At 37.7% G+C, this 24,774-nt stretch overlaps 1 protein-coding gene across 1 annotated transcript; it reads left to right on the forward strand.

Annotated features, from left to right (window-relative positions):
* Positions 1–10,327: 10,327 nt before the first annotated feature.
* Positions 10,328–22,499, forward strand: LOC122671355 (pleiotropic drug resistance protein 3-like). Its single transcript, XM_043868516.1, has 24 exons — positions 10,328–10,740; positions 12,140–12,263; positions 12,350–12,435; positions 12,622–12,706; positions 13,077–13,236; positions 13,335–13,411; positions 13,505–13,537; positions 13,641–13,731; positions 13,870–14,171; positions 14,241–14,522; positions 14,620–14,933; positions 15,402–15,562; positions 15,645–15,748; positions 16,270–16,420; positions 16,535–16,669; positions 16,821–16,894; positions 16,988–17,320; positions 17,411–17,701; positions 18,793–18,876; positions 19,014–19,147; positions 20,148–20,375; positions 21,437–21,608; positions 21,734–21,988; positions 22,201–22,499. The coding sequence occupies exons 1-24, from the start codon at positions 10,328–10,330 to the stop codon at positions 22,465–22,467; spliced, it is 4,356 nt and encodes a 1,451-aa protein (XP_043724451.1). The 3' UTR covers positions 22,468–22,499.
* The last annotated feature ends 2,275 nt before the right edge of the window (positions 22,500–24,774 follow it).

Raw genomic sequence — 24,774 nt, forward strand, 5'->3', positions numbered from 1 at the left:
TTGTTACATGGATAACTACTTTTTTATTATTGTGTGGTGGATTCTGTTAAAGTGAAAATTAAGCAGATAAATACATGACGGGACGAGGCACCCTATCCATGGGTCTAGGCCAGGTTCAAGTGGTGCTTGAGAAGGCACGGGTGCCCACCCAAATGCCTACTACCCGACTACTTACTGGAATTGTTTCCATGGTAGAATAGCTAAGGATCTGCTTTGCATTTAAATCCCTTAGATTTAAAAAAGTAAAATAAAAATTGTGTGGGAGTTTTCTATCCGGGAGTGCGGCTCTTGCGCCAGTGTGGGGCCAATTGGACTGCACATGGAAGCATCATAGGGATGGAATTTATGTTTTTCATGAGAGTAAGGTTGTCATTTTGTAAGGGATTGAGTTTGGGTGTAGGAGCTACGCTCATGGATAGTCTTTTTTCCATAGAAATTACATCTAAAAAGCTCCATTATTTAAAAAAAAAATATGAGAAGAAATTTAAATAGATAATTATCAAAGTTTTCTATTGAGATTTAAATGGCATGAATGAATTGTAGAATGAGATTTGCAAACATAGAAAATGCTTCTTCTTTTTTTGGTGATACACCTAAAAACATCCGACCACTCAATGGTCGACACGTGGCAAGATTCTAATCGATAACTGACAAGACAGATTACGCGACACGTGCAACCAAACTTGGCTTGGGGAGCAAGCAACCACACAGAACGAACCAGAGAACTGTCTCCTCTAACAACACTTGGGAAGGAATCTCGTTTCCCACTAGGAGACGTCCCCCTCATTGAGGCAAGTAACCAACCCCACTATGGCACATGTCAGAATGTCTGGACCGAGTTTTGGCCTCCCCTCAATGGCTAGCTACCTTTCCATTTGCTTTCATTTCAAAACTTTGACCTATTGGGTCTGATCATAACCCTATTCTCCTCTCTACCTTCGGCTCTAGACCCTTGTATCAAAAGCTTTTCCATTTTCAAGAAGCATGGATGCATCACCTCGAGTTTAAGTCCTTTTGTAGGTCTGCTTCTCATCTTGACCTGCTTCCTACTAAGTTGACTAAGTTTTCCAACCTCCTGAGATATTGGAACAGGGATGTCTTTGGTTATATTGACGTTCTTAAAAATAGGTTGTTCAATAATTATCTATGTAACTCGGACACTTCTTCCCCCAATCTGGATGGGATGGCCAAAATTCATAATCAGCTTAAATGGAATTTTGATGCAGAAGAGATATTTTGGTTACAGAAATCTCGACATCTTTATATTCGAGATGGAGATAGAAATACCAAATTCTACCATTCTGTGGCCAAGTCCAACTTGCGTAAGAGAAGAATTGATTTCCTTTGGTCTGACGAGGGAAGGAAACTTGAGGATCCAAGGGAAATTGCTTTTGCCTTTGCCTCTCACTTGAAAGGTATTTTTTCGACTTCTAATCCTTTGGATGCAGGTTTTGTTGAATGCTTGTTTCCTAAGGTGGTTGACTCGGCGGATCATCAGTTTCTTTGTTCTTCCCCCTCTCTTGAAGAACTAAAGAAGGTGGTTTTTTCTTTAGGTCCTTTTAAAGCTCCAAGTATGGATGGTTTCCAAGCTTGTTTTTTTCTAGAAATTTTGGTATTTGATTAACACTAATTTACTACATTTTGCCTCTCACTTTTTTGATAAGATCTTTCTCCCCCCTGGAGTTAATCACACTCTGATCTGCCTTATTCCTAAGACAGATTCGGCCTCTCATGTTGGAGAATTTAGACCTATTAGTCTGTGTAATGTTTCTTACAAGATTTTATCTAAATTGATTGCCAACAGACTTAAGACTTATTTACCTAATTTCATTTCGCCTTTCCAAGCTGCTTTCATACCTGGCAGACAAATCACAGACAATATTGTGATAGCTCAGGAGATTTTTCACTTTCTAAACCACACCAAAGGTAAGCAAGGGTATGTTGCCATAAAAATTGATATGTCTAAAGCTTATGATAGGCTTGAATGGAATTTGATTGTTTCTTTGTTCAGATTTCTAGGATTTGGGGACAAATGGTGTCAGTTGATTTTTTCTCTAATATCGTCCACCTCATTCTCGATTAAACTTGATGGTAGTCCTTTTGACCATTTTCATGCCTCTAGGGGAATCCGTCAAGGATACCCGTTGAGCCCTTATTTATTTATTGTTGATATGGAGGTCCTTTCTAGACTTTTCATTACGTATCGTGACCTTGATTTATTTCGAGGCATCAAAATTGCCAGATCTGCCCCTGAAGTCTCTCACCTCCTCTTTGCTGATGATATTTTCATCTTTTGCAGAGCTACTTCTGAAGATCTTCTTACCATTAAGGCCATTCTGGACCTTTTCTCTGACCTTTCTAATCAGGAAATCAACTTTGCCAAGAGTGGTATTCACTTTAGCAGAAATGTTCCTCCTAGAGAGAGGACCTCCCTCTGTTCTGTCATAGGGATTAAGGAAATGTCTAAAGACTCGACCTATTTGGGATCAAATCTTTTTCATAACAGATCTAGAATCAAAGAGCTGGGCGGTGTGGTCCAAAGAATTCAAAATAAACTTTCTTTGTGGAAGTAGGAAATCTAACTTCCTTTCCTATGCAGGGCGTAGTGTTCTTATTCAATCTGTCATTGCTTCTACTCCTACATATCTGATGAATTGTTTTGAATTCCCTCTCAAGACTTGTCGTAGCATTGACTCAATTTGCTTAAATTTTTGGCTTGGTAATTCTGGTAAGAAGAAGAAATCAACTTTTATTGCTTGGGATAAAATGTGTGTTTCTAAATTTGCAGGGGGCCTTGGGTTTTGTAAAGCTGAAATCCATAACAGAGCTTTGCTGATGAAACTAGGATGGAGGTTAATTACTGATCATTCTTCTCTTTGGGCCAGAATTTTAAAAGCCAAATATTTCCCCAATTCTTCTTTATTTGATCCCAAAGTTGGTACTAAAAGAGGATCTTGGTCTTGGAATAGTATTGCCCATACTATTCCTTCTTTGAAAAAGGTTGTGATCAGGAGAATTGGAAATGGTGAATCTACTTTCTTTTGGAATGATCCTTGGATCCCATCTCTCCCTTCTTTTTCTGTTCCCAAGCAGTTTGGCAACCAGGGCCATTCTGAAAAGGTTGGTAAGTATATCCTTAACTCTTGTTGGAATTCTAATCTTCTTAATGCTACTATTCCTATGGATGTTTCTCACCACATTCATAAAATAAATTTGTCTGAATCTGATGATACTTGGTGGTGTGTTTTGGCCAAGAATGACATTTTCAGTACTAAACTTGCAGCCAGAGCTTTGTCTTGTGTATCTCCTAATCATAATGTTTTTCTCTCCACATGGTGGAAGTTTTTTTGGAAACTTAAATTACATCCCAAATTTAAATTGTTTTTCTGGCGAGTGTTAAATGCTGGTCTCCCGATCAAGGCCACTCTTTCCAAATGGCTTCTGATCGATCCCTTTTGTGTCCTCTGTGGGAACTGTGTAGAATCATATTGGCACATTTTTCTTTCATGTGATTGAGTTAAACATATTTGGGCTGTTGGTCCGTTGGGTTTGAGAACTGAGTTTTTATCTCATACTTCCCTGGAAAACCTCTGCACCTCCTTTTTGTTCAAATACAAGTTGGATAAACTTACTTTGAGTTGGTTTTTTGAAATCTTCATTATGACTTGCTGCTTTATATGGTCTATTAGGAACAAAGTTGTTTATGGTTTGGAGAAGGCGGATTTGATCTGGGTCATGAAGAATATAAACTTATGGATATCTGATTTAACTTTATCCCCACCCCCAATTGCCTCTCAGGATGTTTATCCTCCAGTCGAGGAGATTCTTAGCTTAAATATCTATTCTCATTTGCCTATTTTTGACTTTCTTGTTTTGATCAGTGTAGGATATCAGATTACTGGAGTAGATTCTACTGGATGGTCTTACCTTCTTTTACTGGATGGAAAGCTTATTTTGATCGTTGCAGGTCCTCATGTATCGTGTTATGATATGGAACCAGAGTTATTTAGCATCTGTATAGGTCTTCAGCATGCTCGTTGGTTAGCGTTGAAGGTGAAAGAAGTATGGTGCTCGAATCAGCGGATTGCCGATCTTCTTCCATCTCCATCAACTAATCCTTGGCCCTTGCCATTACTTAAACTTCTTTTAGACATTAACTTTATAGGCCAGGATATGAACTTTAGGTTTAAGAGGGATCCGTTTTGTTCGTGGTCGCTTCTAACCTAGCCAAAATGGCTCAGCAATCAAACAATGCATTTGTATATTCCTATCTTAATTCGTAATATTTTTGGTTTTTTTATCATAAAAAAAAAAAAAAGTATAAAAAGAGGAGGGGACCCAGGTATGACACGCTCATTTTTTACTGACTTACTACTCTCTTTGTACCCCTTCTCTGACAAATTATCTATGCGCCGGACTCTTTGGCATCGGAGAGTCTTCTCTCGGAGTCCGCTTCGGGCCTCTTCTTTGTCTTTTCTCCCCTTGAAAGTCGTACATGTCACCAGAAGACTTTTCGGCCGCAACATTTGGTAAGGGGGAATTTTATTGCATTGGAAGGGGGGGGGGGAATGGAAGAAGGGCATGTGGCTTCCAATCTCGAAGCCAAGGAGTGGAATGTGGGTAGGCTGTTTTACTTGCCATAGACATGGTCTTCCGGGCTAAGGCATGAGCAATTACATCAGCTCCCTTAGGAATAAAAATAAAAGAGGAGGAACATTCGTCAAAGCCGGCTGCTAGACATTGGATATCAAAGACAATGCCATAGAGAGAGTAGTAGGCGAGTGGGGTGAGGTCCTTGTAACCGCATCGATCAAAACTGCGTTGTCCAATTCAATATGAATTATGAATGCTAGAAGACCACGGTCCGAAGCACAGAGCATGCTTTCTTTTACGGTATAGGCTTCCCCCCTATTGGATTCTAATGATGTACCCAAGGCCGAAGCACAGAGCATCACTATTTATTTTAAAACTTCTTGGAGAGGGAATGCTAGTGTGATGCAGAGGGTGGCTCTGGGAGCTCTGAGAGGGGTGCTCCGAAGGTTGCTTGTTTGATATGGTCCAAAACTCATTGAAGGCCCATTGCTAACTACAATTTCAATGGGACTGAATTTTCCTTCGCCCATGAAGAGAGAATATCTTAATCCATTGGATCCGACCTTCTAACCGAATAGTTTGGATTTTCGATAATAGAAGATAAGAGTTAATGATGACATTTACTATTCCAAGAGTCCAATTAATGTGTCAAATCACCAAATTCTCTCTCGGCCTTAGTGAAGGAAAACTTTTACCATTTTAGTATGACCCTAATAAGCTCTCGAAAAAATCAGTTTTATTTACTTCACCCCCTTTCCCTCTCCTCCTATTTTTGCAGGTTTAAGATTTTAAAAATTACAATTACTATTCCAAAAACTTTGATATCTATTATTACCCCCCTAAAAACTTTCAAACAACTGTTACTCTCCCCTGTTGCATACTAATAACTAACTGGCCTCCACCGTTACATACCCGTAACGGAGAGGATTAGTCGTGAGAGTGTGCCGTTGTCACAAATTTTCTAGGACCAAAATGCCCTTTTGAGGCGGTAATTGTAAAAAACCCCCACCCCATCACCGTCCCTTCTCCTCCTCCTCCTTCTTCTCCTTCTTCTTCTCCTTCTTCTTCTTCGTCCTCTGCAACCCCAAACCTTGTTTTCTCCAATTGAGGTCCTATACTCCTACAGTCTACTGCTTCCTCCTCCTCCTTCTCCACCCGCCCCATCTATATTGAAATCCAACCCTCCATTCCCCTATTCTATATTCGCCGCAAACGCTCCCCACACCTATTCTCTCTTCTCCGCACCCCATTGTCGTGCAACTCCGACCGTCGCACCCCTATCCACTCCCTCCCCTGTTTTCACTTCTATGCAAATACTCCCTTCGATGCTCACTTGGGCGACCCCTGTTACACCCCTGTAACCCCACTGCCCTGCAACCCCATCCACTTGTTTATCCGCACGGACGCATGTCTGGACTTTTCAAGCTATGTCTCCTTGCTAATAGCTTCTGGGATTCTTCCGCTACAAAAGAAGTGTGGATAAATGAAGGCATGGATGCAGATTTAAAGAGAGAGGATGGTGGGTGGAGGCGGAGCCTCTGTTTTAGTGTTGAAGAATGTGGAGAAATCAAATGAGGGGTGGATGGAGAGAGAGAGAGAGGGGTTGATGACTTGGGGCGATGCCTCTGTTTTTCATATTAAGGAGTATGGCAAGGTGAAGTAAAGGGTGGATGGAGAGTTACAGTGAGAGAAGTTGGTGGGTGGAGGGGGAGCCCCAATTTTTTGTATCGAAGAGAGGATAGGGAGACGATAGGGAGAGAGAGGTTCCAATAGGAGCAGTAGGTTTCTTTGCAAAATTGGTAAGAACTAAAACCGGAACGCCCAGTTTTTTCTTCAGTGCTCTAGGTGCCTCTTGCCGCTTAGCTTATGGTAAATCACTGATACTGGTTTCATCCTCTCTCTCTCTCCAATAGAAGCCAGGATTAGTCTTGACTGGGTGTAAGTGCATTTTATATTTGAATGACCAGATCTGCACTTCTTCTGTTATTTCTTCCCTCATAGTCACAGGTACAACACACACTTCATGAACTTTCTTTGAAAATTCTCCGGCGTTTATGATTATAGAGCCGCTTTCATCCCTCTTCATTTACTACACCAACATTAAACCGCTTCAGGAGGTATTAATCTCTTTGGGTTTGTGCTCTCTGGTAATGAAGATGATGATGGTGATACCCAACTCTATCCGTTATCGAGCTCCATCATTCCTTACCGGCGAAAACGATGTCGATGTCAAAGATTGTATCAAAGACCCTAGTCATGTAAGGGCAAGTTGTCGCTGCCTAATAGGGGTGTTGCCGGCAATGGAGCTTTGGGGGTGTTGCCGTCAATAGAGCTTGCGGGAGTGTGCAAAGGCGGGGAAGAAGAAGAAGAAGTGGCGGTGATGGCTGGGTTATAGGGAAGGGTATAAATGTTCGAGGATGGGTGCTGTAGTGCCGCCGACAAAGTCCTTCCTCCGGTTTGCTGCAACAGGTGATGTGAAGAGGAAGTGAAGAGGCTGAAGTGCAGGTGAAGTGAAGAGGAAGGGTCCCATTTGAAGATTTGTTTTATTTAGTTTTGACATAAAGGTATTTTGGTCCTAAAAAATCCATGACAATGGCACATTCTCACGACTAACCCCCTTCGTTACGGGTATGTAACGGTAGAGTCCTGTTAATTATTAGTATGCAACTAGGAGGGTAAAGTCCTGTTAATTATTAGTATGCAACTAGGAGGGTAATAGTCGATATCAAAGTTTTTGGGATGATAATTGTAAAAAACCCTAAAAAATATGTAATATGATAGTATTCTTATCATGGTTTCGAAAATCAAAATTGAATCGGTTGAATCAGCCATGATAGAACCCAATTCCGACTGTTTCAGAGTGGCGGATTCAATCTCGATTCTAAGTTTAAATTTCTTGATTCTTATTAGAACCATAATCGGCATCCTTCACGACTTATAAGACATGGGACCTGGAGCCTGGAAGGTTGACTGATCCAAATGCTCTCAATTTGGAATGGTGGTTCTTTTTTGCTTCGTTCATTTTATATTCTTATTTTTTGTTCAAAAAGAATTTATGGAAAAGAAAAACAAGAGGACATTTTGTTGCCACTTGGCATAAAATGACATGAGAAGCTTTATAGATGTAGCCACATGTTGACCGATAATCAATCACCTTACCCACTTGTATAACTTAAAATAAAGCAAAAATAGCGATCAAAATTTTATATGTTTCTAAAATTAGGAAAAGAAAAGTTTTGCCACGTAGCTTTTCAGAGATTATTAAATACTATCATTTTGGAGGCATTTAAACTGGTTTAAATTCTTTATTTGCTGCGTTGAGTCGTTGACAAGTAACAACAATTTTTTTTTAAATTCCTATTAATTATCGCCTCTAACTCGCTGCCCGTTTCAATTTTCTCCTATTCTTCACATAAGAATGGAAATGATCATTTGTCCTTTTTGTTTTCATTAATACCTCTTCTCTTCTTGTAAATGACAAAAATGAGAGAAGTAGTTACCTCTCACACATATGTGCACTTGCACACGTATATGCAGAGGAACTGGACTGATTATTCTCAAAACTGAAGAATAGACAGAGATCGATTCGATTCACAGATGAGGAAACACCCCCATTAACAACATCTATAGAAAATGGCACAATTTTCTAGATCTATTAGATTAAAACAATAATTATAAAACAAATACGTTTACAAGAAAAGTAGATGTAAAACAAAGTCAATCCTATTTGTTTTGTAATTTATTTTCTTATCTAGTAGATCTAAGCAATTTTTTCCTTTAAAAAACACATAAAAAACACAATTAATTAATTAAGGAAATTATATATATGTGCAAAGCATGCCTCCAAATTCAACTTTAACTTTAACTTTCTTATCCTATAAGATTAAGCATTGTAATTACACAATTTTCCTATAAATTAATAAACCAGTCCCACATTGTACACAAGTCATATATAGCACCCTATTTTAAATTGATACTTGAGACTTGTTCTCTAGTAGACTCTACTTCTTCCTCTCCATACATTAATAAATATTATAAGATTTGTATTGATATATCTTCCTAGACAAAGCAGCACATGACATGCAGAACATGCAAATGGGTTTGCATCTAGGCCAGTCTCTATATATAGGCTGATCATGGAACTATCTTTACCATTAAGATGTGCTCCCTCATGCTCTGTGTCACTTATATGGTGACAGGCTCATTGTAACTAACCTTGGTACTTAAAAAATGACCCAACCTGGATGGAACTACATAGAAGTGCTGCCAACTATGCAGCTTTTCAAAGTTTTTGTGGAATTCAAACTTGCAAATTACACTTGCCATTATTCTTGGAATTTCATTCTCTTGTTGGTGATAGAATATTTTTCAATCCCTTAATTCATCTATCTAGTAAATGTTGGAGGGTTCAAGTCTCCAATCCAAAACCTTAAGGCATTAGGGGGAGAGAACTCCCTAGTATATGAAGGCATTAAGGACCATAACAAACCTATTTGAGACTATAACTCTAAAACTCCCAACATCTCAGCACTCTCTATCACATGTAGTTTCGGTATATCTGATTCTGCAATAAACAAACAGCACACAAAGGATAATAAAGGGACCTGAGTTCGGATACTATGTTGGAGGGTCAAACCCAAACCCTTAAGGCATTAGGTGGAGAGAATTTCTCAAGTTTATGAAGACAATAAGGACTAGAACAATCCGATGTTTTACTATAACTCCATAACTTCCAACATCTCAATACTTTTCCTATTGTCGTTTGAGTTGCCCATTGTCAAACTGTGAAGGCCATAACAAGTAAGCTTAGGGGGAGGCTTGTTGACAATCTTAATTTTGTACTAATCTTTTTGTTGTTCTTATATATAAAGTTAGGGAAAAAGAACTCTGTCCGGGAGTGTAGCCTACGCTAGCACTCCCCCATAATTGTATCTCTCTCCTCCTCATATGAAAGGCAGTTTTGCCCCTTATTTTAAGGAGGAGAGAGATAGACACATGGGAGTTGGACAGAAAACTACTTCCCATAAAGTTAAATTTGCATTTAAAAAGAAAGAAAGTACAAAAGAAGGTTGCAGGTTTGCGTGAGGGTGAAATGACCTCCCCGCTCCTCAAGAAATGAAAAATCCCACCCTTGTTGAATTTCCCCACACACTCGTAATAGTTCTTGACTCCCCTACTTTAGTGCAGGGACCATGCAGCCTGACAATGATCCTCCTCCCCCCTGCCCCCACAAAAAAAAAAGATAAATATATAAATAAAAGGAATAAAATGATATGAGACTATAATTCTATAACTCCCAACGTAAAAAAAGTGTTATTATTAAAAACAAAAAAAAAAGAGTCAAAAGAAAGCAGCAATCAACAACTCAAGCATTCCTCATGGATCATGCTTTATGAAGAAAAATTTATTATGGAAGTAGAAAATTTTAAACGGATAAATGAGTAAGCTTTGAATCGTGAAAAAAATGTTCACAATTCTTCGAAGTTTTCTCCCAAATTTCAAAATAAAAGGAGAAGAAAAAAAATAATCAAATCAAATAAAAAATAAATGCAAGACAATGAGTCACACTAAAAAAAGTCGAAGAATTGGAAATAGAGAGTAAATAGAATTAATTAATGGGGGCTATAAATACTTACACCTCTCCTTCGCCTTCTTCCTTCTACAGAGCTATTAGCTTCTTCTTTCTCTGTTTTGGTTTTGGGGCTCTGAAATTAACTTATACAGAATAATAATAATGGCTCAACTTGCTGGGGATAACGAAATAGAGTCGCTGAGACTGGAGCTACTTGAGCTTGCCGCAGCGTTACGGATTCGGAGCTCTAATAGTTTTGAGAGCAGTACTACTCCATCATCACAGAGGAGGATGAGTTCCTTTGGCAGGCTCGATGATTTTGATGATGAAGAGTTAAACTTACAGTGGGCTGCAATCGAGAGATTACCCACCAACGAACGTATGAGAATTTCACTTTTCGATGATTATGAAAACCAAATGCCTGGTTGTGTTGATTATGATCCTAATGCCAAACGAGTGGTTGACGTTACCAAACTTGGATCTTTAGAGCGTCGTATCTTCGTTGAGAAGCTCATCAAGCACACTGAGCACGATAACCTCCAACTCTTGAAGAAACTTCGAAAAAGAATCGACGAGTAAGCTTAAGCCACCCCTTCCTCCTCTTCTTCTTCTATTTATGGCAGTTTCAGTTTTTATTTTTGTTCTATAATGTATTTTGAAATTTAATTTCAGTTTCTACTTTTGTTCTTGAATTAGGGGTTTTTCGATCACCTCTTTTTACAAATGAGATTATAATACTATACTTCACCCCAAAAATAAAAAAAGCTTAGTCTCAGAATCTCAGGCTGGTCTGAGAAAAGTTGTGAGCATGCGAGAACCAACCACATGTCTAATTTTTGTCATTTACAAGGGGAGGAGTGGAAACAAAAAGAACATGTGGTTGCCTCTAAGATGTATGTTTACCTGCATGTACATACAGATGATCCATTCTCATAAGGGCAGACAACAATAACTACATCACCCAGAGCTTGGATCACTACTTACCCGTAGCTATACGAACCTTTATCCCCTGAGGTTCGCTGACTGGTACGATTGTGCGGTTCCTCTCATAGGGAGGCTGAAACGACCATTCCACCCCCTGATCGAACACACTACCGAGGTGGGGTCCACCTCCCTTTTATTAGAGGCACTAAGGAACCGTACTGGGCTGGGGAACCGCAGATGATAAAAATTTGTAGCTATATGCTCTTAATCAGGTGACAACATTCCATAATACACTTTTAATGGCAGTAGATAGGACAGATGTCATCACATCACCTAATTATACGTGTAAAACGTACATGTAATCATGTTTAAGTAGGTGATCTGGTTTCAAATCATCCATGGGTGCACTAACTAGATTTGATCAAATCACTTGAAAAACCTACCTAGGGGCATTTATGTAAACATATCAATACTCATGCATAGTTTCTAATTTGGCCCATGGTGTCAATCTTAGAGCACTCTTCCCATAAATTATTTAGATCAGGCCCAGGCCCATGTTGATTGGGCTGATTTCAGGGACGGACTAATCGGGCCTTCCGCGTACCCAGCTCAAGTTACATTTTTTGTAGTGTTCTTTTTCATGCTGTGATTGATACGGGTTCTTGACCGATCAATTGATTTTTTAAATGAAAAATTGGTATTTTGTTTATCAGAATTCCTAGGAGTTTAGTTCCACATCGGTCGGGTAGTGTTCGTCAGTCTGGCTTATAAGCTTTGAAGAACCTTTTCACTTTGAAGCTACAATTGATACATATTGGTTTTAAGATCGATAAGAACCGAACCGTGAATTAAATCCATGCATTGTCTTTTTTTTTTATAAGAAATCCATGTATTGTCATGGGCATGGTTCGTGATCTCGATATCAGTTGGATCAGATCAGATCGGCCGATACGGATCGGGATAGCCCAAACTCGGCTGATCCGATCCAATACCTCAAACCATGGTCATGGGCTTTTGAAAGTGGCTCATATGGTTTTGTTTTTTTGGTAGTGTTGGGGTTTTATTGCCCGCTGTGGAGGTACGATACCAGAATCTATGTGTGGAAGCAGCATGTAGGGTGGTTTATGGCAAGCCTCTCCCTACTTTGTGGAACTCTGTCATAGGCAAAATTTCTGTAAGTATCGTCTTGTAACTGTTCTGAAAGAAGTGATTAATGGTTACTGCAGCTCACTTTCTAATTAGTTATTTTCTAATGGGCAGGACTTAATCAAGCTGTTTAGTCCAAAGAGTGAAGAAATCAAGCTTAACATCCTCAAAGATGTTAGTGGCATTATCAAACCTCGAAGGTAGGAAATTGAATGTTTTTAATATTCCTCTAAACCCATTTTTGGCATTTCCAGTTTCCTTAACTTAAATCATTCAGTATTTCAAAATTCTTCAAAGCAGAACAGTAAAAGAAGGAATTTTTTTGGGGTGATAATTAAACATTAATGGTTCATTGACATATAAGCTTGTCCATGGCTCCATTGCAGGATGACTCTATTGCTTGGTCCTCCAGGCTCTGGGAAAACCACCTTGTTGTTGGCTCTTTCAGGAAGATTAGATTCATCTCTCAAGGTTTTTTTTTTTCTTTCATATAGAATCTCCTTTTATCAAAACCTCATTAAGATCCAATAGAAAACATATAAATTCATACTTTTGATGGATATATAACCAGAATGCTTCTCAAAACAAATCTAATTCATTAAGAATAAATCAGTCCAATCTCATATTCAAGGGGATAAGGTGTTTACATTTTTAGGCCTTCTATGTTGAATTAACCATAAGATGAAAATGTGTTTAAGTTTATTGCAGGCAAGACCAAATTAACTAAAATGTGTAAAAAATTTTAAGTGAGTATCCAATTATGTTGTACATTTCCTTTGTAGCTGCTCATGCATGCATTTTTATCCTTCACAGCTTTAAGATTATTTTAATGCAATTTTAGGTCACCGGTGAAATCTCTTACAATGGTTACAAACTCGAAGAATTTGTCCCTCAAAAGACCTCAGCTTATATAAGCCAACATGACATACACATTGGTGAGATGACTGTGAGGGAAACATTTGATTTCGCTGCATGTTGTCAAGGTTTTGGAAGCCGAGTAGGTAATTGTTCCTATGCTTAAATGGTGATTATACTGCAGGTAACCCTATCTCATAAAGTTCACAATTTGATATAATCTTCCTTTCCCTGTATATTGAAGAGACAATGATGGAGGTTACCAGAAGGGAGAAAGAGGCTGGAATTGTCCCAGATACAGATCTAGATATTTACATGAAGGTACAACTATGATTTATAAATAATAGTCTAGTTTGAGTTCGTATTTGGTGTATTCCTGTGTTGATAACTATGATTTACAACATGTTCTAATAGGGAAGACGAATTCAAACTGATTACTTCTTAAAGGTGATTCACTTGACACATTAGAAATTGTAGTTGTTATTTACTAACTAATTGGGGTGCCACTGTTTTGTAATGATGATGTGTCATCTATAATCATTTCATTCAGATTCTTGGACTTGATATTTGTGCTGATTCATTGGTTGGAGATACCATGAGAAGAGGTGTCTCAGGGGGTCAAAAGAAGAGAGTAACTACAGGTAGTGTGACTGAAGAAGTGGATGGCTATACTTTTATTACTTATGTATCCGAGGATGGATATAGTTATAATTTCTGGATCAAATCCAATATTACTATTTAAATCCTTAATTTTTTGTCCTTCCAATCCTTTTTTGCAGGGGAAATGATCATCGGTCCAAACAAAGCTCTATTTATGGATGATATATCAACTGGCCTAGACAGTTCAACTACCTTCCAAATCATTTCCTGTGTTCGACACTTGATACATCTTACAGATTCTACAGCACTGATATCACTTCTTCAGCCAGCACCAGAAACATATGACCTCTTTGATGACATTATTCTGATTGCAGAAGGGAAAGTTGTGTACCATGGTCCACGCAGCAATATTCTTGAATTCTTTGAAGATTGTGGCTTCAGGTGCCCAGAAAGAAAAGGAGCTGCTGACTTCCTCCAAGAGGTAAGTGTTGTAGTCTCTCTCTCTCTGTCTCTTCTCTCTCTCTCTCATGTAAAGTTACTTCCTTTACAGGTTATATCGAAAAAGGATCAGGCACAATATTGGTATCGTAAAGAAGAACCATACAGTTATATTTCTGTTGATCAATTCTATAAGAAATTCAAGGCATTCCATGTTGGACAAAAATTAGATGAGGAACATTCAGTGCCATTTAACAAGTCTCAGAGCCATGAAAATGCTTTATCCTTTAGTCAATACTCTTTAAGTAAATTGGAGCTCTTTAAAGCTTGCATGAAAAGGGAATTCCTTCTTATGAGGCGGAACTCTTTTGTATATGTATTCAGATCAAGTCAGGTAGTTGCTGCAAAATTTAGATTCTTTTCCCATACTAACACATGGTGTGTAAAGCCCTATGAAATCTGATATCTTCTTGGATATTTCCTCTCTGCAGATTTTCATTATTGCTGTTGTTACTATGACTGTTTATATACGCACTCAATTGGGTGTTGATGAGATCCATGCGATCAATTATTTGGGTTCCTTATTTTATGGGCTTCTCATAATCCTTGTTGACGGATTCCCGGAGTTGTCTATGACGGTGTCAAGACTGGCTGTTTTCTACAGACATAGAGACAGTTACTTCTACCCAGCTTGGGCTTATGCTATTCCAACGGCTATTCTCAAGATTCCACTTTCATTCTTGGATTCGTTAGTTTGGACTGCTCTTACTTATTATGTCATTGGGTACAGTCCTGAATTTGGAAGGTACATATCACATGCCACATGGAAGTGTACTTCATTAAAAAAAAAAAAATTTGGGTAGATTATTCTTTCTGCTAATGTGACAGTAAAGTGCAAGGGGATGGATATGGCATACTTCATTTAATAAATATTGTTTAATAGGTAAGGTGTCCTCTACTGGATGAGTAAAACCATCTAACCAAATAGAAGATGGCAGAAAAACAAAAATCTATGAACTGGATGATTAGCATAATCTATCCTTGGTGAATTTAGTAGGACCTTGCAAGTATTGTGCATGGAATAGTGGTACCATCTCTTGCACATGTACATGAGATATTGATATATTTCTACTTGACCATCCTAAAGATCTTCTAAACTTATAGATTTTTTTTTTTTGGGGGGGGGGGGGGGGGAGGGGTTGTAATTTTGACTGCACTGTCATTCTCAATTTTTGCTACTAAATAAATTTTATTTGTCTGCTGTGTTTTATAGGTTCCTCCGCCAGTTCATTCTACTTTTCGCTTTGCATACAATGTCAATGTCCATGTTCCGTCTAATTGCCTCAGTCGCCCGAACTATTGTTCTTGCTATTACATTTGGTAGTTTTGTGGTGTTGTTCCTCTTTCTCTTCAGTGGCTTCGTTGTCCCACAAAGTAAGGATTTAGATGGCTTTTTTTGATTGAATTCTATCTTAAATACTTGAGCTCCTAGTGCTTACTTGTGTTTTGGTTGCAGAGTATATGCCATCTTGGTTGAAGTGGGTTTACTGGGTTTCTCCACTGTCATATGGGGACATAGGTATAACTTTGAATGAATTTCATGCTCCTCGATGGCAAAAGGTGATCTCAGACTACTTGATTTGTTGTTTTTTACTTTTCCATAAATTTAAAGTAGATGCTTAGGTTTCAAAAAAGGGTAAAAGAAGGTAACTGCATAAGAAAATTAAAAGAGTATAACACTGCATAAGAAATTAAAAGAGTATAACACTGTCATACCAATGCACATTCTGCACATGCAGTCCACTTGTATTGCTGGATAGTTGTAATGCAGTATAAAACCATCAAATCTAATTATATTTCCTTATTGACTTCATAACCACACAGTAGATTGGTTAGTTTGGATCATCAAAATAGCTTCAGATTTCTGTTTAAACATATATTTGGTGTCAGAGTGAACAATGTATATCCTAGTCCCCATGCATCTCTCTGGTGCATATTCCAGTGTTTCATTAATAAATTTCCCTTCTGGTTTTCAACATAAATGCCATGATTTTTCTCATAATTAGCCTTATTTTTAGCAAAGGGAAAATATTTAATCATCCATTTCTCAATAATTATCTTCTCTTCATTTTCCGTTACAGATGTCTGGAAACACGACTATTGGTTATCAAACACTTGAAACTTATGGGCTGAACTTCCCTGGGTATGCTTATTGGATATGTCTCGGTGCTTTATTTGCCTTCACAATAATTTTTAATGTTGGATTTACACTAGCCTTGACATTTTTAAAGCGTAAGTCCTGCTTCTTTTGTTTACTAAGCTTTATTTTTTATTTTTACATACCTAAGAAAAAAAGAGAAGGAAAATGCATTCGTGATTATTGACCAATCTTTAACTTATTTTTAGCTGTTGGATCATCTCGTGCTATTATTTCAAATGAAAAGCTCCGTAAAATACAAGATGGGGAAGATTGCAGTGATCATGATGCAGAGGATAAGGCCACTAATGCCAACCATAAAGACAACACACAGCCTCAAAAAGGTAACACCAAAATTATAGTTATTATGTTAAGAGTGAGAAATAGTGTGGTGTTTAAAGCATTAAAGGCACAATGGCCATGTAATTCCTTTATTTCCTTTTAATTTGAATGATGAGCTGTATTCCCTACTTCTCCTACATTATTATTTCACAGGAAAGATGGCATTACCTTTCGAACCCCTAGCAGTAACATTTCAAGATCTTCAATACTACATTGACACTCCAAAGGTAATCATGTTGTTGCATTCCTTTTATAGTGAATTAAAATTTTGTAGGTAAATGTAATCAAATGACATTAATTAGTTCATCGTTTGGTCTTAGGCAATGAGAGATAGGGGTATCACGCAAAAAAAGCTGCAACTTCTTCATGACATTACAGGTTCATTCAGGCCTGGTATTCTTACAGCATTGATGGGTGTTAGTGGAGCTGGAAAGACAACTCTCATGGATGTTCTTGCTGGAAGAAAAACTGCAGGTACTATTGAAGGAGACATTAGGATTGGGGGGTATCCAAAGGTTCAAGCAACGTTTGCAAGGGTATCTGGTTACTGTGAGCAGGCTGACATACATTCTCCACAAATCACTGTAAAAGAATCAGTGATATTCTCTGCTTGGTTGCGACTCTCACCAGAAATTGATTCTAAGAGAAGAGCTGTATGGAATCCTTTAGTGTAAATTTGAACTTTTTTTCTATCCCTTCTTTGAGAAAACCTAATATTAGAACTGGTACATGCTATTTGGCAGGAATTTGTAAATGAAGTCCTCGAGACTATTGAGCTTGATGAAATTAAAGATTCTTTGGTAGGCATGCCAGGTGTTAATGGTCTATCAACTGAGCAACGTAAGCGTCTCACAATAGCTGTGGAGCTTGTTGCCAACCCATCTGTTATTTTTGTGGATGAACCCACATCAGGTTTGGATGCAAGAGCAGCTGCAATTGTGATGAGGACAGTGAAGAATGTGGTTAATACAGGACGGACAGTTGTTTGCACCATCCATCAGCCGAGTATTGACATATTTGAGGCTTTTGATGAGGTATGATATCCAATCATCCATTTTTTATTGTCAAGTGTGAATACAGAACTTAGTTTTGAATGGCAAGATTTGAAAATTGAGAAACCATATGGTTGAATGGGATCAATGAGAATCATTTGCAATTTCAAATATTTTGGTTTTCTTTAGTGTGCCATGATATTATTTGTTCATCATAACTAGCCTAGAGGTATTGGGGAAAAACTCCTAGGGTGGATAACATAGTATGTATGAGTTGTAGGGAGCAACACCTTTATCATGCTTAATGCTTGTTAAGAGCAGTATTTGTTTTTCTCTTTAAAGCTATCAGATTTTCAAATATATATAAAATATGGGAGAGGGTTCTCTGAGCAAGCAGGGTGCTCTACACCCTATCACATCTATTTTTTAATCGTTATTTCTTTCACCCTTAAAAATTATTATTATAATATACGTGAGAAGGCGTAATGCACGCCTTAGGCTCAGAGAGCCTATTCCCATAAAATCTTTTTGTTATACATTATATTTACAGAGGTAGCCGACCCCATTTAGTTGGGATTGTTGTTTTTGTTGTAGTATTATATTTACAGAGGTTTTGATACTATGTCTAATGTAGTGAGCATGCTAAGGTTTAATTTTAGGGAAAATTACATCCCCCTCTCCTGTACTTTGCCCTAATTACACATTCTTCCCCTCGACTTTCGCCAATTACACCCGTATCCCCTACAGTTTACAATAAATTGCTATTACACCCATGCCATTAGCATCCGTTTGTTAAGTGGTGACGTGGCTTAGTAATATTTTTTTAATCCTCAAACTAACCTTTTGTCCATGTAAGATGACCCTTTTACCCTTTTAATTAAAAACTATTCTTCTTCTTCTTGCTCCTTTAACCCCACCCGCCCCTTTACTGCAACTCTGCCTCCTTTCAAGCTACTTATATCAGGACCTTTCAAGTTCTAGCTTTGAACATGCCAAGGTCATATTGAGTTGACCAAATATTTTGGTATAAGCTTTTGGAAAAAATAGTCTTGAAATGTTCTCTTTATACAATGTTGCAAATGTTATTTAAAGTATATTTTCTCAATCCAATGCACATTTTACACATCTTGCAGTTGATTTTACTGAAATCTGGAGGAAGATTAATCTATGCTGGACCACTGGGTCAGAATTCATGTAAAGTAATTGAATATTTCGAGGTATGTTATTATTCTTTGAACATTTATTGCTGTAACATGTAATTTTGCCCCTTTTTTTCTTAGATACATACTATTCCTCATCTTAGAAGTAAATGATTAGTAAATTTTGATTTCACTTCCTTGATTTATTGTAATAGGCTATCCCTGGGGTGCCGAAGATTAAGTACAACTACAATCCAGCAACATGGATGCTAGAGGTCTCTTCCATATCTGCAGAAGCAGAACTTGGTGTAGATTTTGCCCAAATTTATAAGGAGTCCACTTTCTGTCAGTAAGTGCAACTTCTTTGTACTTGACAGCAAAAAAATAATAATAATAAACTTCTAAGTGGCTGTTGACTATGAAGTTCGTGAGAGGAAGAATGGACAATGGTATGGTAGTAGAAGTCTAGTACTACAGTCTCTACCAAAGGCTGGTTCTGATAATTAATATTTAACCTTCCAATTGATAATTTCCTATCTAGGAAATTAATAAAATATCAGCCAACTTGGATGCTTATAGAAATCTATTATATTGAACTGGTTAAAAAATTTATTCAATCCTGTCATCCAAATTAACTTTCAGAATTTGAATAGCACTCAGTTGAACCTAGTGATTCAGAGGAACCAATGTTATGCATATATGCTATATGGACAACGGGGAGCAACTAGTATAACAAATGAACTAATGTTGTGATCTATCATTCTTTTGTCTCAAAATTTTCTTTTCCCCTGCCACTATCTGAGTGCCAATAATGCACCAAAAGTAATTTTGTATTGCAATTGAATCTCATATGTTTTGGATGAGTTCCCATGGAATATTATTATCTCTTTCTGTGAGATGCATTACTGGTTCCTATCCATCCCACCAATGGCCGAACACATGTCTTGCCTGTTTTGGCCCTGTAATTGATCAGCCACTTTCTTGCAGAGCATATTTCAGATGAAAATGGTTCCCAAAGGACTCCACCATCTGAAATCATTCTATTGAATATTTAATGCAAACACCAAAGCAACATAAAATTTCATATATGAACATCCACTATTTTTGTGATTAATATTCTCAGTTCTCAAGGTCTGCAATTGATCAATAATTTGAGGCCGTTTGCACATCTACCTGCTGGTTGATATCTAAGTGGTTATGAAGTCATTTAGGACTTCCTCATGTTCTTCTTCATAAATTAAATGGAAAGAAGTCATAATTCCAACTAATAGCCATACAATAGTATTTATTTCTTGGTATATGTTTCATAATACCAGATTGTAGATGTATGATTGTTCTTCTGATTGTAGGCAAAACAAGGAGCGTGTCAAACAACTGAGCACTCCACCTACTGGTTCAAAGGATTTGCACTTCTCTACCCGTTATTCACGGAATTGCTGGGGACAATTCAGAGCATGCTTATGGAAACAAAACTTGTCCTATTGGAGAAGTCCCGATTACAATGTTGTGCGATTCATTATCACAATTATAGCATCTGTGCTGTTCGGAATACTGTTCTGGAAACAAGGGAAGAAGTTGTAAGTCATATTAACTCCATTGTGATTGTATATACTGTACAATTTAATATAGGGCATCAACTTAGCATAGAGATAACAAAATCATGATTTGGCACAAGTTGCAGATGGCAGAGGTTATCATCTTCATGGGTCCCATCAAGGAGACCTCGAAGCCCAAAAGATATATATCCAATCTATATCATTATAAGATTATGGATAGGTTTTCAATGATGACTTGGGTCAATCTTATATGATTTGAAAGATCTCTTTGGTTGGTACCAGAAAATGATAAATACCTTTTCTTGGTTCATATATATCATAGTTGTCATGGCGCCGCCATGGCGTCCTGGCGCTGGAGAAGGTTGCATGGCGACCTACGCCATGGCGTCCCTCTTTGATTTCTTCTTCCTGTCTCTCTTTCCCTCTTCGATTTCTTCTTTCTGTCTTCGATTTCTTCCTTCTGTCTTCGATTTCTTCTTCCCTCTTCGATTTCTTCTTTCCCTCTTCAATTTCTTTCGATTTCTTCTTCGATTTCTTCTTCGATTTCTTCTTCGATTTCTTCTTCCTGTCTTCTTTCCCTCTTCGATTTCTTCTTCGATTTCTGAATTTTCTTCTTAAAACTTGAGAAACAATAGAGAAAAAATAAAACATGGCTTGAGTATACATCTATTAAAACATTAAAAATAGAGAAAATAAAAAATAAAACATGGTCGACATGCTCGCCATGTCGATATATCGACGTGACACCCCTCCACCAACTTGGATCGCGGTGACGCCATGACAACTATGATATATATACTGATATGAAGTTCTTAAACTATGGTGGGTTTACAAGGTATACAAATGCACCTCCAACTCCTTCAATTGAAGGACTAAAATAAGCTAGTGAAGAAACCTATACTTATAGTTGATAACTTGATATAATTTTCTGGATTTCTTTAATGGGAAGAGCATCTTCACAAAACAAAATATTTGCAGCTCTGAACATTTTTAGAATAAGTACCTAAACATGTAGAATTAATGTGATAGCTAGGCAATTATTTCCCGATTATCAACATAATTTTTCTTTGTTTTCAATGCAGAGATACCCAACGAGAGTTGTTCAATATAGTTGGATCAATGTATGCCTCAGTGCTCCTCTTGGGCATCAACAATTGCTCAATGGTTTTACCATTTGTTGCAATAGAGCGCACTATTTTGTACAGGGAAAGAGCCGCGGGAATGTATTCTTCATGGGCCTATTCATTTGCACAGGTTCAGTCAAGTTTTCTGGACTTCTGCTAATTAAAAGGGCATGAAGGAATGTTTTATTACTTCTCCAGCTTTCCTATTTTTCAACTCACATGAACATGATGAATTAAGAAACTTGATTTTTGCAGGTGGTGATTGAGCTTCCTTATCTGTTCACTCAAGTTTTTCTTTATATGATCATCGCATATCCCATGATTGGGTTCCATTCATCAGCTTATAAGGTATTCTGGTTTTACTATGGAATGCTCTGTGCGTTGGTCTACTTCAATTACCTTGGAATGCTTCTGGTGGCTTTGACACCAAACATTCATGTTGCTGCCATTCTTGCATCTGCCTGTTACACGATTCTGAATCTGTTTGCTGGGTTCTTTATGCCCAAAAAGGTGAGCCAACCATCTAATGTTTCCACACTTTTAATTCTAAGCGTCAAAAACTGAACTGGACGTTATACTGGAAAGGGGTCCAGCTCTAGGTCCAGGTTTTCTGGCTTAATTGCTGGTCAATCTGATCCAATTTTAAAACTGTGTAAATTCCTTGAGATGCATTTGTCGAAAGAGTTGGAATTATGGATTGTGATGTGTTTCACTTCTTGCAGCAAATTCCAAAATGGTGGATTTGGTTGTATTACATCTGCCCCACATCTTGGTCACTGAATGGTCTCTTTACATCACAGTATGGTGATATACAGAGTGAGATAACGGTGTATGGTAAAACAGAAACAATTGCGGCCTTCTCAAGAGATTACTTTGGGTATCACCATAACCTCTTGCATGTTGTAGGCATTCTCAATGTCATATATCCTCTTCTTTTCGCAGCTCTTTTTGCAATTTGTATTGAAAAACTCAACTTCCAAAGGAGGTAAATGTTGTAAACCATATTTCTTCGTACATAGTGAAAAAAAAAATGGATGAGAAAAAGAAATTTTTGATGCGCTACATTTTTTTTTGGGGGGGTTAATGTGATTTTTATAGTATATTGATGAGCTCTATATAATTGAGGTAGGCTGGAGTACCCAGGTCATTCCCTATCTATCCAATGGTCAGAATAAGCATATAAGTATCAAACCAAAGAAGAAGAAAAAAATGAACAAATGGGTTGTTGCCTACATGGCAAAACACTCTGCTTTCCAACTGTGCTTCAATTCGCTATATTTTCCCAAAATGAATCTTACCCAAGCATATGTAAGTTTCTCTTCTCAGATTATCAACCATGGTAGTCCAGCAGTCCCCCCTAGTACTGAGAAATTCTCATATTGATGTGTACAGGTTGGGACCAACCAGGCATCCCTATGTAGGGAGGAGTAATGGGTTTGTTTAAGAAACATGGGTCCCCTTGGCCTTGGGGGTTACACACCTGATCAGGAAATTAAGAAGTCTGAAACCTAAACTTAAGACACTAGGCTTAATTCACAAATGTAACCTTAATAATCCTCCAGGTCTAACCAATTTTTTGAATTTTTGAGTGTAGGCTTCCATCATCATTCAGTTACCATCAATATTTGGGGAATCTGGCTTTCCAGAATTAATTTTTAGTCATTGTAATGTATACCCATTGTCAGTTTGTCATTACTGATTTTGTAGGGCAGAGTTTGCTTGAGTTAAGCAGGTAGGGGTTGGTAGAGCCTTCTCATCTTTCTCAGTTTTCACTAATTTTTCCTTCCAAATCTGATCTTCCTATGGGCTTGTGTCCATTTATCTGAGTTTGTAGCTTAATTAGAAATAGTAATTTTTTTAGAGTTGAGAGTTGGTTTTGGTATCATAGCTAAGAATGGACAACTACAACACCCACCATCCTATTTCCTTAGGAGAGGGACATTGCAAAACTTAAGTTATTGAGGTCTGGCCATAATGTACTCTTGAGCCAATGATGATGAACTGCTTAGTTCTTATTAGGCTTATACCAAAAGGAAAACATTTAAGATGTTACAGGGTTTTCAAAATCGGGATCGGACAATCTTGATTCTGACCAATTCTGATGGAATCGTCCGGGATTGATCTGGATTCTGATTCTGAGTTTTTAAACCCTAAGATGTTAGGCCTCAACAGAGCTAATGGATCACCTTGATTATCTTGTCTTGATCTAGGTTTGCATTCACACTCAAGGTAGCAGGACAAGGCCATGTAACAAAACAAAGCATTGAATTATCTAGGACTACAAAGATGGTGCATGGGAGGGTATGCCATTACATGGAAGTGTTTAATGATTAATATTTGAGTCAGAAATTTGACATGTGACCAATTCAAATCGTTTCCAAATATCTAAAAATCAGAATTGCCACATCAGCCTTCCACATGGCATATATTCTGTATGGATGAGCATGACCATAAACCTTTTTGCCTATTTATTAATGCTCAAGGAATATATATTGTATCGGTTCACAACCAATCCTGGTTATCATGTTAAATGAGCGAAACCACAGGAATGTTCGTTGAGGGAAGGGGTTGGGCAAGTTGGTATTAGGGTATTAAACTCGGAATCAGGATCTAGATTGGGTCCAATCGATTCCAATTCAGAATCAGCTAGAATCGGCTGGAATTGGTCGGGAATTGTCCAGAACCCTAGAAATGTAGTGGGAATCGGTCGCTCTTGGATGGTGAGAATCGAAACTCCTGTCCAATTTCGATTCTTGAAACTGTAAGCCTAAGGTGAGGCGCTCATCACTCATTTGTCATCCCTTCTTTCATGTAGAATGACGATGTAGCAATATTAGGTTGTGTTTGGTATGTATTCTTGAAATGCATTCTAGGTTGATTTCGTATTTTCGGGTGAAAAAAAAACAACTATTTGTATCATTCAAGAATGTGAAATCGACCTAGAATTCATAACAAACACTGCCTTAATCTTTGGACATATGATATATAGTATGGATTAGCCACGTATCAAATTTTTTAATCTAATTCAACTAAACATGTGTGAAGACACAAACATAATTGGGTTATTTTAGGATTTGACAAATAATAATTTTACCAAAATAACGAGGCTAAAGGTGAGCTCAAAAACGCGTGAAAGGGTTGTTAATTATGATCATTGGATGGTTAGGATTAAGGAATAACCCATTATAGTTATGTGAGGGAATATGCTTTTTCTTTTCATCTGTTAGAGCTGTATTTCCTCAGATCCTAATTTAGGTAATGTAGTTTGTTTGTTTAAATGTGTAATTACATACAAA

This window comes from Telopea speciosissima, chromosome 8 (assembly GCF_018873765.1).
Source record: "Telopea speciosissima isolate NSW1024214 ecotype Mountain lineage chromosome 8, Tspe_v1, whole genome shotgun sequence".
In the NCBI taxonomy this organism is placed as follows: domain Eukaryota; kingdom Viridiplantae; phylum Streptophyta; class Magnoliopsida; order Proteales; family Proteaceae; genus Telopea; species Telopea speciosissima.

Excerpts from the sequence above, each read along its gene's own strand:
- LOC122671355 (XM_043868516.1), top strand. The coding sequence starts at position 10,328 with ATGGCTCAACTTGCTGGGGATAACGAAATAGAGTCGCTGAGACTGGAG. Across the intron at positions 14,172-14,240 it reads CTGCTGACTTCCTCCAAGAG|GTTATATCGAAAAAGGATCA; the intron begins GTAAGTGTTGTA and ends CTTCCTTTACAG. Across the intron at positions 17,321-17,410 it reads TTGATTCTAAGAGAAGAGCT|GAATTTGTAAATGAAGTCCT; the intron begins GTATGGAATCCT and ends GCTATTTGGCAG.